Below are 13,453 nucleotides of genomic sequence, written 5' to 3' on the forward strand. Positions count from 1 at the left end.
CTCCAGCCACCACAACAGCGCCCTCATCACCACCACCACAACACCGCCCTCATCACCACCACCACGACACCGCCCTCATCACCACGACGACACCGCCCTCATCATCATCACCACGACGACACCGCCCTCATCACCACGACGACGACCACGACACCGCCCTCTGTCCGGCGTGAGAAGGTCGAACCCAGGGCAACACGGGGAGAACCCAGGGCAACACGGGGAGAACCCAGGGTAACACGGGGAGAACCCAGGGTAACACGGGGAGAACCCAGGGCAACACGGGGAGAACCCAGGGCAACACGGGGAGAACCCAGGGCAACACGGGGAGAACATGCAGAAAGATTGAAGAGAAGCTCCAGCCGTTTTGTGAGAAGTCTGATCAGGTGGAAGTCGTTCTGCTACAGCTCAAAGCTAAAAACACAAATACAAACTCACCTCGGTCACAGTTGGAGGAGTTGGACGTAGGACTCGAGTTCATCTCCTCGTTTCCTCGCTCGTCCCTCGTTTCTGGTTCTGAGGGCGGGGCATTTACAGGCATGGGCGGGGCCAGTTTCAGGTGCGACTCCCTCATCATCAGCAGCAGTTGTTCCGAGGCGCTCACGGCCTTCTCCCGCTCGTCTGGTTCGTCCAGGTCCACTTCGTGACAGACCAGAGCGTCGGGTCCCATCTCCTGGACGGTCTGCTTGCATTGCTCCTCCTTCTGCTCCTCAAGCTCATGCTGCTGCTCGCCATGCTCCTCCTCCTTCTCGCCATGCTCCTCCTCCTTCTCGCCATGCTCCTGCTCCTCCTCCATCTCGCCATGCTCCTCCTCCTTCTCGCCATGCTCCTGCTCCTCCTCCTTCTCGCCATGCTCCTCCTCCTTCTCGCCATGCTCCTGCTCCTCCTCCATCTCGCCATGCTCCTCCTCCTTCTCGCCATGCTCCTTGTTCTCCTGGCACGGCTCACAAACCTCCATCTTCTCTTCGTCTCGTCCTGCACTGCTGTTTTGCTCCAGGACGACGGCACTTGTAGTTTTTGGAGAAATTTCCGCTTCGGTTTTGAGTTTTTTCTCTGGACTCTTCTGCTCTGGAGCTTTACGTTTCAGTGGCGTTTTATCGTCCTCGTTCTTGTCCACTTTCTGCTCCTTATTTTCATCTATTTTCGGAGAGTTTTCAGGAGGGTTTGTGTTCCGTTTCGGAGAGTTTTCAGGAGGGTTTGTGTTCCGTTTCAGAGAGTTTTCAGGAGGGTTTGGGTTCTGTTTCGGGGAGTTTTCAGGAGGGTTTGGGTTCTGTTTCGGGGAGTTTTCAGGAGGGTTTGGGTTCTGTTTCGGGGAGTTTTCAGGAGGGTTTGGGTTCTGTTTCGGGGAGTTTTCAGGAGGGTTTGTGTTCCGTTTCAGAGAGTTTTCAGGAGGGTTTGTGTTCCGTTTCAGAGAGTTTTCAGGAGGGTTTGTGTTCCGTTTCGGAGAGTTTTCAGGAGGGTTTGGGTTCTGTTTCGGGGAGTTTTCAGGAGGGTTTGGGTTCTGTTTCGGAGAGTTTTCAGGAGGGTTTGGGTTCTGTTTCGGAGAGTTTTCAGGAGGGTTTGGGTTCTGTTTCGGGGAGTTTTCAGGAGGGTTTGGGTTCTGTTTCGGAGAGTTTTCAGGAGGGTTTGGGTTCTGTTTCGGAGAGTTTTCAGGAGAGTTTGTGTTCTGTTTCGAAGAGTTTTCAGGAGAGTTTGTGTTCTGTTTCGGACAGTTCTGAGGCTGTGGTTTGACTAGATTTTCAGGCGTTCGGTCCTCTTCATTTGGACGGTTTCTGCCTTCGTGGAAGTTTTGTGCTGGACACTTTTCTACCTGGCTTTTGTCAGGTCTTAGCGGTGTTGCTGGTTTTTCTCTTTGGGTTTTCTCAGATGGGAGCGGAGACTTCACTCCTTCAGACGGCTCTGGTTTGACGCTCGTTTCTCCGTCTTTGGCTGGAGATCTGAGCGGAGACTTGTCCCCGATGCTCTGCACCTTCTGTGGACTCGTGTTCAGGTTCCGGTCTCTCAGAGGAGATTTGATGTTCACCAGTTTGTCTGGACTCCGGACGTTCTCCACTTTCTCTTCTTCCTCGTGTCCTCTCCTCTTCTCCTTCGTCTCAGTCTCCACTCTGTCTTGTCTCTCGTCCTCCTCGCCGTTCGTCACCTTCATCTCTGCTTTCCTCCCTTGTTTCTCGTCCTTCTCCCTCATCTCTGCTCTCTTCTCGTCCTCCTTCTCACTGTCAGTCTCCGAGGCAGAGTCTGTGTCGGAGTCTGGAGGTAAACAGTGGTGCAGGATGACCATGGGTTCCGAGCGAGGCGGAAGGGGCAAAGACATGAGTTTGAGTCTTCTGGGAGACGGCTCCAGGAGTCGAGGGACTGGAGCTGAGGTCTTCTGAAACAGACAGAATGGATTCATGAGCAGAGGTTGAGCAGCACTTGCTGGAGGCCTATTGTAATCGCCGACTCTGAAGTGTAAATGTCTTGACCCGACTTGAGCGCTGCACCATAGAAAGTCTGCTCTGCTCAAACAGCTGAACTCAGACCTTCCCGTTTTGGGGGCTTTTTTATAAAGACTTTAGAACTTTGATTCATCCACAGCACCCTAACGACCCTGGAGAAGCCATGTTAGAACTCCTCCCTTCAGGAAGATAACGTTCTATTAATGACTCTGACATTCTTCCCCTTTTATTTTCTTAATTTCAATGAACGGGACCTGGACTTTACTGGAGACATGCAAGTATCTGCCCAATGTGGGCCAGGTTTAGTGTAAATGCCCAGGCGAAAATGTTAAATCAACTGTACCGGCTAAAACTACGTGTCCCACAATGCCGCGGGTGGCCGCCCTTCCCCCACGGGGCTCTGCTGCACTGCTGTGAGGGAGAAGTGCACTTGAAGCACTTCTGAGCAGAAGTTTAGTGTCAGTTCAGGTGAACAGAACTACAGACGTGTAAATGTTTAAAGGTTGTTGTTTAAAGATTGTTTTAGATCTTGAAGTTCCTTTAGTTCTAAAGTCACATGTTTATCTCTGTAGAACTGTAGATCATCTCTGAAGTGGTGATGCTCATAAACTGAAGCTTAGAGTTGGTGAAATTACACTTCCATCCATCCATTTTCTGCCGCTTTATCCGGGGCCGGGTCGCGGGGGCCGCAGTCAGAGCAGGGACTCCCAGACTTACTCCTCCCCAGACACTTCCTCCAACTCCTCCGGGGGGATCCCGAGGCGTTCCCAGGCCAGCCGTGAGACATAGTCTCTCCAGCGTGTCCTGGGTCTTCCACTGGGCCTCTTCCCGGTGGGACATGCCCGGGACATCTCCCGAGGAGCTCAGAAGGAGCAGCGGCTCTACTCCGAGCTCCCCCCGTGTGGCCGAGCTCCTCACCTTATCTCTAAGGGAGCGCCCAGCCACCTGGCGAAGGAAACTCATTTCGACCGCTTGTATCTGCGATCTTGTTCTTTCGGTCACTACCCAAAGCTCATGACCATAGGTGAGGTCAGAACGTAGAGTGAGCGGTAAATCCAGAGCTTTGTCTTTGGACTCAGCTCCTTCTTCACCACAACAGTCGGTGCAGCGACTGCATCACTGCAGCCGCTGCACCGATCCAACTGTCGATCTCACGCTCCATCCTTCACTCACTCGTGAACAAGATCCTGAGATACTTGAACTCCTCCACTTGGGGCAAAGACCCCCCACCCACCTGAAGAGGGCAAGACACCTTTTTCCAGTTGAGAACCATGACCTCTGATTTGGAGCTGATTCTCATCCCAGACGCTTCACACTCGGCTCAAACCGTCCCAGTGCAGCTGCAGGTCCGGGTTTGATGGAGCCATCAGGACAACATCGTCTGCAAACAGCAGAGATGAGATCCTGTGGTCCCCAAACCGGACACTCTCAGGCCCCTGACCGCACCCTCCGACCCCTGACCGCACCCTCCGACCCCTGACCGCACCCTCCGACCCCTGACCGCACCCTCCGACCCCTGACCGCACCCTCCGACCCCTGACCGCACCCTCCGACCCCTGACTGCGCCAAGAAATTCTGTCCATAAAAACTATGAACAGAACCAGTGACGGTTGAGCACAGCCCTGGCGGAGTCCAACATGCACTGGGAACAGGTCTGAGTTACTGCCGGCAGTGAACACAGCTCCTGCTCCTGTCAGACAAGGGCCCCAGACCCTGTACTCCCGGAGCACCCCCAAAGGACACCTTGAGGGACAGGGTCGAAAGCCTTCTCCAGTCCAGTGTTCCACGACCAGGACCAAAACCTGCTCCTCCTGAATCTAAGGTTCTATCGGTCGGATTCTCCTCTCCAGTACCTTGGAATAGACCTTATGGGAGGCTGAGGAGTGTGATCCCTCTGTAGTTGGCACACACTCTCCGGTCCCCCTTCTTGAAAAGAGGGACCACCACCCCGGTCTGCCAGTCCAGAGGCACGGTCCCCGACCGCCACGTGATGTTGTAGAGACGTGTCAGCCAAGACAGTCCTACAACATCTAGAGACTTTAGGTCCTCAGGATCTCATCCACCCCCGGAGCCACCGAGGAGTTTGCGAACAACCTCGGGGCTGGTGTGGGCTATAAGCCCACACCAGCCCCGCCTCTCCCCGCGGGCAACACCAGAGAAGTGGAGCGTCCAGTCTCTGGAGGAGATGGTTCCAGAGCCCAAACTGTGCTGGAGGTGAGGCCGACTATATCGAGTCGATATCGCTCAACCTCCAACACAAGCTCAGGCTCCTCCCCCCAGCGAGGTGACGTTCCATGTCCCCACCACCCGACCACCAGGCACTCGCCATCAAACACCCATCCCAGGCTTGGCTCCAGGATGGGGCCCCGGTGACACCGATCCGGGCCCCGTAAGTGGCACGAGCAGTGGGGGTGGCACTCACAAGGGGGAGTGGCACTCGCAGGGGGGGAGTGGCACTCGCAGGGGGGAGTGGCACGTGCACGGGGGAGTGGCACGTGCAGGGGGAGTGGCACGTGCAGGGGGGAGTGGCACTTGCAGGGGGGAGTGGCACGTGCAGGGGGGAGTGGCACGTGCAGGGGGGAGTGGCACTTGCAGGGGGGAGTGGCACGTGCAGGGGGGAGTGGCACTTGCAGGGGGGAGTGGCACGTGCACGGGGGAGTGGCACGTGCAGGGGGGAGTGGCACTTGCAGGGGGGAGTGGCACGTGCACGGGGGAGTGCCACGTGCAGGGGGGAGTGGCACGTGCAGGGGGGAGTGGCATGTGCAGGGGGGAGTGGCACTTGCAGGGGGGAGTGGCACGTGCAGGGGGGAGTGGCACGTGCACGGGGGAGTGGCACGTGCACGGGGGAGTGGCACGTGCAGGGGGGAGTGGCACGTGCAGGGGGGAGTGGCACGTGCAGGGGGGAGTGGCACGTGCAGGGGGGAGTGGCACGTGCAGGGGGGAGTGGCACGTGCAGGGGGGAGTGGCACGTGCAGGGGGGAGTGGCACGTGCAGGGGGGAGTGGCACGTGCAGGGGGGAGTGGCACGTGCAGGGGGGAGTGGCACGTGCAGGGGGGAGTGGCATGCACACTTCCGCCTGAGTTCTCAAATCCCCGAAAAATCCTCCATTGTGCCTTTAAGTGGGAAACAGCCAATCACAACGAGACGATGAGACTGACCTCATTGGGGCTCAAGAACTGGACCGACAGACATGAGACAAAAATGTTAATTATATTAATACTCTCTGGTTGGAAGTATAATGAGTACACAGACCTTCTCCACGGTGATGGGCGACCTCGCTGGCCCCGCCCCCTGCTCTGATTGGCTGTGGGCGGAGTCCTGGGGCATGCTGGGAGCTGCAGTCTCTTTGCTTTCAGGGGCGGAGTCAGCCGCACTCTCGCTTGGCTCCTCCTCTTCCCGTTTCAAACGTGTCCCCGCCTCCTGCTGTCGCCATGGGAACTGCTTCTTCTCAGTCGAGTCTTCTGATTCGCTGTCGTCCGACAAGTTCCCAGAATCCTCTGCGGAGAAAAACTCATTTATAAAACTCATTGATGCGACAGGTTCTGGTTTTACACCTTTATTCTAGAGCTGCAACTACCGTTTAGATCATGGGAGAACAAGACCCCACAGAGAGCGAGAGAGACAGACCCCACAGAGAGAGAGAGAGAGACAGACCCCACAGAGAGAGAGAGAGAGACAGACCCCACAGAGAGAGAGAGAGAGACAGACCCCACAGAGAGAGAGAGAGAGACAGACCCCACAGAGAGAGAGAGAGAGACAGACCCCACAGAGAGAGAGAGAGAGACAGACCCCACAGAGAGAGAGAGAGAGACAGACCCCACAGAGAGAGAGAGAGAGACAGACCCCACAGAGAGAGAGAGAGAGAGACCCCACAGAGAGAGAGAGACAGACCCCACAGAGAGAGAGAGAGAGACAGACCCCACAGAGAGAGAGAGAGAGACAGACCCCACAGAGAGAGAGAGAGACAGACCCCACAGAGAGAGAGAGACAGACCCCACAGAGAGAGAGAGACAGACCCCACAGAGAGAGAGAGAGACAGACCCCACAGAGAGAGAGAGAGACAGACCCCACAGAGAGAGAGAGAGACAGACCCTACAGAGAGAGAGAGAGACAGACCCTACAGAGAGAGAGAGAGACAGACCCCACAGAGAGAGAGAGACAGACCCTACAGAGAGAGAGAGAGACAGACCCCACAGAGAGAGAGAGAGACAGACCCCACAGAGAGAGAGAGACAGACCCCACAGAGAGAGAGAGACAGACCCCACAGAGAGAGAGAGAGACAGACCCTACAGAGAGAGAGAGAGACAGACCCCACAGAGAGAGAGAGAGAGACAGACCCCACAGAGAGAGACAGACCCCACAGAGAGAGAGAGAGACAGACCCCACAGAGAGAGAGAGAGACAGACCCCACAGAGAGAGAGAGAGACAGACCCCACAGAGAGAGAGAGAGACAGACCCTACAGAGAGAGAGAGAGAGAGAGACAGACCCTACAGAGAGAGAGAGAGACAGACCCCACAGAGAGAGAGAGAGACAGACCCTACAGAGAGAGAGAGAGAGAGAGAGACAGACCCCACAGAGAGAGAGAGACAGACCCCACAGAGAGAGAGAGAGAGACAGACCCTACAGAGAGAGAGAGACAGACCCTACAGAGAGAGAGAGACAGACCCCACAGAGAGAGAGAGACAGACCCCACAGAGAGAGAGACAGACCCTACAGAGAGAGAGAGACAGACCCCACAGAGAGAGAGACAGACCCTACAGAGAGAGAGAGAGAGACAGACCCTACAGAGAGAGAGAGAGAGACAGACCCTACAGAGAGAGAGAGAGAGACAGACCCCACAGAGAGAGAGAGAGACAGACCCCACAGAGAGAGAGAGAGACAGACCCCACAGAGAGAGAGAGAGACAGACCCCACAGAGAGAGAGAGACAGACCCCACAGAGAGAGAGAGAGACAGACCCCACAGAGAGAGAGAGACAGACCCCACAGAGAGAGAGAGAGACAGACCCCACACAGAGAGAGAGAGACAGACCCCACAGAGAGAGAGAGACAGACCCCACAGAGAGAGAGAGACAGACCCCACAGAGAGAGAGACAGACCCCACAGAGAGAAAGAGAGAGACAGACCCCACAGAGAGAGAGAGACAGACAGACCCCACAGAGAGAGAGAGACAGACCCCACAGAGAGAGAGAGACAGACCCCACAGAGAGAGAGAGAGAGAGAGAGACCCCACAGAGAGAGAGAGAGACAGACCCCACAGAGAGAGAGAGACAGACCCCACAGAGAGAGAGAGAGACAGACCCCACAGAGAGAGAGAGAGACAGACCCCACAGAGAGAGAGAGAGACAGACCCCACAGAGAGAGAGAGACAGACCCCACAGAGAGAGAGAGACAGACCCCACAGAGAGAGAGAGAGACAGACCCCACAGAGAGAGAGAGAGACCCCACAGAGAGAGAGAGAGACCCCACAGAGAGAGAGAGAGACCCCACAGAGAGAGAGAGAGACAGACCCCACAGAGAGAGAGAGAGACAGACCCCACAGAGAGAGAGAGAGACAGACCCCACAGAGAGAGAGAGACAGATCCCACAGAGAGAGAGAGACAGATCCCACAGAGAGAGAGAGACAGACCCCACAGAGAGAGAGGGAGAGACCCCACAGAGAGAGAGAGAGACAGACCCCACAGAGAGAGAGAGACAGACCCCACAGAGAGAGAGAGACAGACCCCACAGAGAGAGAGAGACAGACCCCACAGAGAGAGAGAGACCCCACAGAGAGAGACAGACCCCACAGAGAGAGAGAGACAGACCCCACAGAGAGAGAGAGACAGACCCCACAGAGAGAGAGAGACAGACCCCACAGAGAGAGAGAGAGACAGACCCCACAGAGAGAGAGAGAGACAGACCCCACAGAGAGAGACAGACCCCACAGAGAGAGAGAGACAGACCCCACAGAGAGAGAGAGAGAGACAGACCCCACAGAGAGAGAGAGAGAGACAGACCCCACAGAGAGAGAGAGAGACAGACCCCACAGAGAGAGAGAGAGACAGACCCCACAGAGAGAGAGAGAGACAGACCCCACAGAGAGAGAGAGACAGACCCCACAGAGAGAGAGAGAGAGACAGACCCCACAGAGAGAGAGAGAGAGACAGACCCCACAGAGAGAGAGAGAGAGACAGACCCCACAGAGAGAGAGAGAGACAGACCCCACAGAGAGAGAGAGAGAGACAGACCACACAGAGAGAGAGAGAGACAGACCCCACAGAGAGAGAGAGAGAGAGACAGACCCCACAGAGAGAGAGAGAGACAGACCCCACAGAGAGAGAGAGAGAGACAGACCCCACAGAGAGAGAGAGAGAGACAGACCCCACAGAGAGAGAGAGAGAGAGAGACAGACCCCACACAGAGAGAGAGAGAGACAGACCCCACAGAGAGAGAGAGAGACAGACCCCACAGAGAGAGAGAGAGAGACAGACCCCACAGAGAGAGAGAGAGACAGACCCCACAGAGAGAGAGACAGACCCCACAGAGAGAGAGAGACAGACCCCACAGAGAGAGAGAGACAGACCCCACAGAGAGAGAGAGACAGACCCCACAGAGAGAGACAGACCCCACAGAGAGAGACAGACCCCACAGAGAGACAGACCACACAGAGAGCGACAGACCACACAGAGAGCGACAGACCACACAGAGAGAGAGAGAGACAGACCCCACAGAGAGAGAGAGACAGACCCCACAGAGAGAGAGAGACAGACCCCACAGAGAGAGAGAGACAGACCCCACAGAGAGAGAGAGACAGACCCCACAGAGAGAGAGAGACAGACCCCACAGAGAGAGAGAGAGACAGACCCTACAGAGAGAGAGAGAGAGACAGACCCTACAGAGAGAGAGAGACAGACCCCACAGGGAGAGAGAGAGACAGACCCCACAGAGAGAGAGAGAGACAGACCCCACAGAGAGAGAGACAGACCCCACAGAGAGAGAGAGACAGACCCCACAGAGAGAGAGAGACAGACCCCACAGAGAGAGAGAGAGACAGACCCCACAGAGAGAGAGAGAGAGACAGACCCCACAGAGAGAGAGAGAGAGACCCCACAGAGAGAGAGAGAGAGACAGACCCCACAGAGAGAGAGAGAGACAGACCCCACAGAGAGAGAGAGAGAGACAGACCCCACAGAGAGAGAGAGAGACCCCACAGAGAGAGAGAGAGAGACAGACCCCACAGAGAGAGAGAGAGAGAGACAGACCCCACAGAGAGAGAGAGAGACAGACCCCACAGAGAGAGACAGACCCCACAGAGAGAGAGAGAGACAGACCCCACAGAGAGAGAGACAGACCCCACAGAGAGAGAGAGACAAACCCTACAGAGAGAGAGAGACATACCCCACAGAGAGAGAGAGAGACATACCCCACAGAGAGAGAGAGACAGACCCCACAGAGAGAGAGACAGACCCCACAGAGAGACAGACCCCACAGAGAGAGAGAGACAGACCCCACAGAGAGAGAGAGACAGACCCTACAGAGAGAGAGAGAGACAGACCCCACAGAGAGAGAGAGAGACAGACCCCACAGAGAGAGAGAGACAGACCCCACAGAGAGAGAGAGACAGACCCCACAGAGAGAGAGAGAGACAGACCCCACAGAGAGAGAGAGAGACAGACCCCACAGAGAGAGAGAGAGACAGACCCCACAGAGAGAGAGAGAGACAGACCCCACAGAGAGAGAGACAGACCCTACAGAGAGAGAGAGAGACAGACCCCACAGAGAGAGAGACAGACCCTACAGAGAGAGAGAGACAGACCCTACAGAGAGAGAGAGAGACAGACCCTACAGAGAGAGAGAGAGACAGACCCCACAGAGAGAGAGAGACAGACCCCACAGAGAGACCCCCCACAGAGAGAGAGAGAAAGAGAGAGACCACAGAGAGAGAGACCACAGAGAGAGACCACAGAGAGAGAGAGGCCCCCCACAGAGAGAGAGAGGCCCCACAGAGAGACCCCACAGAGAGAGAGCCCCCCCAGAGAGAGAGGCCCCCCCAGAGAGAGAGGCCCCCCCAGAGAGAGAGGCCCCCCCAGAGAGAGAGAGGCCCCCACAGAGAGAGAGCCCCCCCAGAGAGAGAGGCCCCCCCAGAGAGAGAGGCCCCCCCAGAGAGAGAGAGGCCCCCACAGAGAGAGAGGCCCCCACAGAGAGAGAGGCCCCCACAGAGAGAGAGGCCCCCACAGAGAGAGAGACCCCCACAGAGAGACCCCCCCACAGACAGACCCCACGGAGAGAGACCCCACGGAGAGAGAGAGACCACAGAGAGAGAGAGACCACAGAGAGAGAGGGGCCCACAGAGAGAGAGATCACAGAGAGAGAGGGGCCCACAGAGAGAGAGACCACAGAGAGAGAGAGGCCCCCCACAGAGAGAGAGAGACCAGAGAGAGCCCCCCCCCCCAGAGAGAGAGAGATCCCACAGAGAGAGAGGCCCCCACAGAGAGAGAGAGACCACAGAGAGAGAGAGACCACAGAGAGAGAGAGACCACAGAGAGAGAGACCACAGAGAGAGAGAGACCACAGAGAGAGAGAGACCACAGAGAGAGAGAGACCACAGAGAGAGAGACCACAGAGAGAGAGGGACCCACAGAGAGACCACAGAGAGAGAGAGGCCCCCCACAGAGAGAGAGAGACCAGAGAGAGCCCCCCCAGAGAGAGAGAGATCCCACAGAGAGAGAGGCCCCCACAGATAGAGAGAGAGATCCCACAGAGAGAGAGAGACCACAGAGAGAGAGGCCCCGCACAGAGAGAGAGAGACCAGAGAGAGCCCCCCCCCCCCCCAGATAGAGAGATCCCACAGAGAGAGAGGCCCCCACAGATAGAGAGAGAGACCACAGAGAGAGAGAGACCACAGAGAGAGAGAGAGACCACAGAGAGAGAGAGAGACCACAGAGAGAGAGGGGCCCACAGATAGAGAGGGGCCCACAGAGAGAGAGAGAGATCCCACAGAGAGAGAGACCACAGAGAGAGAGAGACCACAGAGAGAGAGAGACCACAGAGAGAGAGGCCCCCACAGAGAGAGAGACCACAGAGAGAGAGAGACCACAGAGAGAGAGAGACCACAGAGAGAGAGACCACAGAGAGAGAGAGACCACAGAGAGAGAGAGACCACAGAGAGAGAGAGACCACAGAGAGAGAGGCCCCCACAGAGAGAGAGACCACAGAGAGAGAGAGACCACAGAGAGAGAGAGGCCCCCCACAGAGAGAGATCACAGAGAGAGAGGGGCCCACAGAGAGAGATACCACAGAGAGAGAGAGGCCCCCCACAGAGAGAGAGAGACCAGAGAGAGCCCCCCCCCCAGATAGAGAGATCCCACAGAGAGAGGCCCCCACAGATAGAGAGAGAGATCCCACAGATAGAGAGAGACCACAGAGAGAGAGGGGCCCACAGAGAGAGAGAGGCCCCCCACAGAGAGAGAGAGACCAGAGAGAGCCCCCCCCCCCCAGAGAGAGAGAGATCCCACAGAGAGAGAGGCCCCCACAGAGAGAGACCACAGAGAGAGAGAGACCACAGAGAGAGAGGCCCCCCACAGAGAGAGAGGGGCCCACAGAGAGAGAGAGACCCCCCACAGAGAGAGAGAGACCAGAGAGAGAGAGGCCCCCCACAGAGAGAGAGAGACCAGAGAGAGCCCCCCCCCCAGAGAGAGAGACCCCACAGAGAGAGAGGCCCCCACAGAGAGAGAGAGACCACAGAGAGAGAGAGGCCCCCCACAGAGAGAGAGAGACCACAGAGAGAGAGGGGCCCACAGAGAGAGAGAGGCCCCCCACAGAGAGAGAGAGACCAGAGAGAGCCCCCCCCCAGAGAGAGAGAGATCCCACAGAGAGAGAGGCCCCCACAGAGAGAGAGAGACCACAGAGAGAGAGAAACCACAGAGATAGAGACCACAGAGATAGAGAGACCACAGAGAGAGAGAGGCCCCCCACAGAGAGAGAGGCCCCCCACAGAGAGAGAGAGACCACAGAGAGACAGAGACCACAGAGAGAGAGAGGCCCCCCACAGAGAGAGAGGCCCCCCACAGAGAGAGAGACCAGAGAGAGCCCCCCCAGAGAGAGAGAGATCCCACAGAGAGAGAGGCCCCCACAGAGAGAGAGACCAGAGAGAGCCCCCCCAGAGAGAGAGAGATCCCACAGAGAGAGAGGCCCCCACAGAGAGAGAGACCAGAGAGAGCCCCCCCCACAGAGAGAGACCACAGAGAGAGAGAGACCACAGAGAGAGACCACAGAGAGAGAGAGGCCCCCCACAGAGAGAGAGAGACCAGAGAGAGCCCCCCCCCAGAGAGAGAGATCCCACAGAGAGAGAGAGACCACAGAGAGAGACCACAGAGAGAGAGGCCCCCCACAGAGAGAGAGGCCCCCACAGAGAGAGACCACAGAGAGAGAGAGACCACAGAGAGAGAGACCACAGAGAGAGAGAGACCACAGAGAGAGAGAGACCACAGAGAGAGAGAGCCCCCCCACAGAGAGAGGGGCCCACAGAGAGAGAGACCACAGAGAGAGAGAGGCCCCCCACAGAGAGAGAGAGACCAGAGAGAGCCCCCCCCCCAGAGAGAGAGAGATCCCACAGAGAGAGAGGCCCCCACAGAGAGAGAGAGACCACAGAGAGAGAGACCACAGAGAGAGAGACCACAGAGAGAGAGGCCCCCACAGAGAGAGAGAGACCACAGAGAGAGAGACCACAGAGAGAGAGACCACAGAGAGAGAGGCCCCCACAGAGAGAGAGGCCCCCACAGAGAGAGAGAGACCACAGAGAGAGAGAGACCACAGAGAGAGAGAGACCACAGAGAGAGAGACCACAGAGAGAGAGACCACAGAGAGAGAGACCACAGAGAGAGGCCCCCACAGAGAGAGAGAGACCACAGAGAGAGAGACCACAGAGAGAGAGACCACAGAGAGAGAGGCCCCCACAGAGAGAGAGGCCCCCACAGAGAGAGAGAGACCACAGAGAGAGAGAGACCACAGAGAGAGAGAGACCACAGAGAGAGAGAGACC

General features: G+C 56.9%; 1 protein-coding gene across 2 annotated transcripts in view; it reads right to left on the reverse strand.

Moving 5' to 3' along the window:
* Positions 1–13,453, reverse strand: part of LOC140383529 (uncharacterized) — a 46,728-nt gene that overhangs the window by 7,806 nt on the left and 25,469 nt on the right. The window contains exons 20-21 of one of the 2 annotated variants that reach the window (XM_072465975.1): positions 5,685–5,929; positions 436–2,362 (exon numbers count right to left, since the gene is read on the reverse strand). In XM_072465975.1, the coding sequence (XP_072322076.1) occupies positions 436–2,362; positions 5,685–5,929 (2,172 nt within the window). Of the gene's footprint in view, positions 1–435; positions 2,366–5,684; positions 5,930–13,453 lie in introns of both variants that reach the window. The other variant, XM_072465974.1, reaches the window with a different exon arrangement.

This window comes from Eucyclogobius newberryi, unplaced genomic scaffold, assembly GCF_026437365.1.
Source record: "Eucyclogobius newberryi isolate DKJ021-1_F unplaced genomic scaffold, fEucNew1.0.hap1 SCAF_53, whole genome shotgun sequence".
NCBI lineage: Eukaryota > Metazoa > Chordata > Actinopteri > Gobiiformes > Gobiidae > Eucyclogobius > Eucyclogobius newberryi.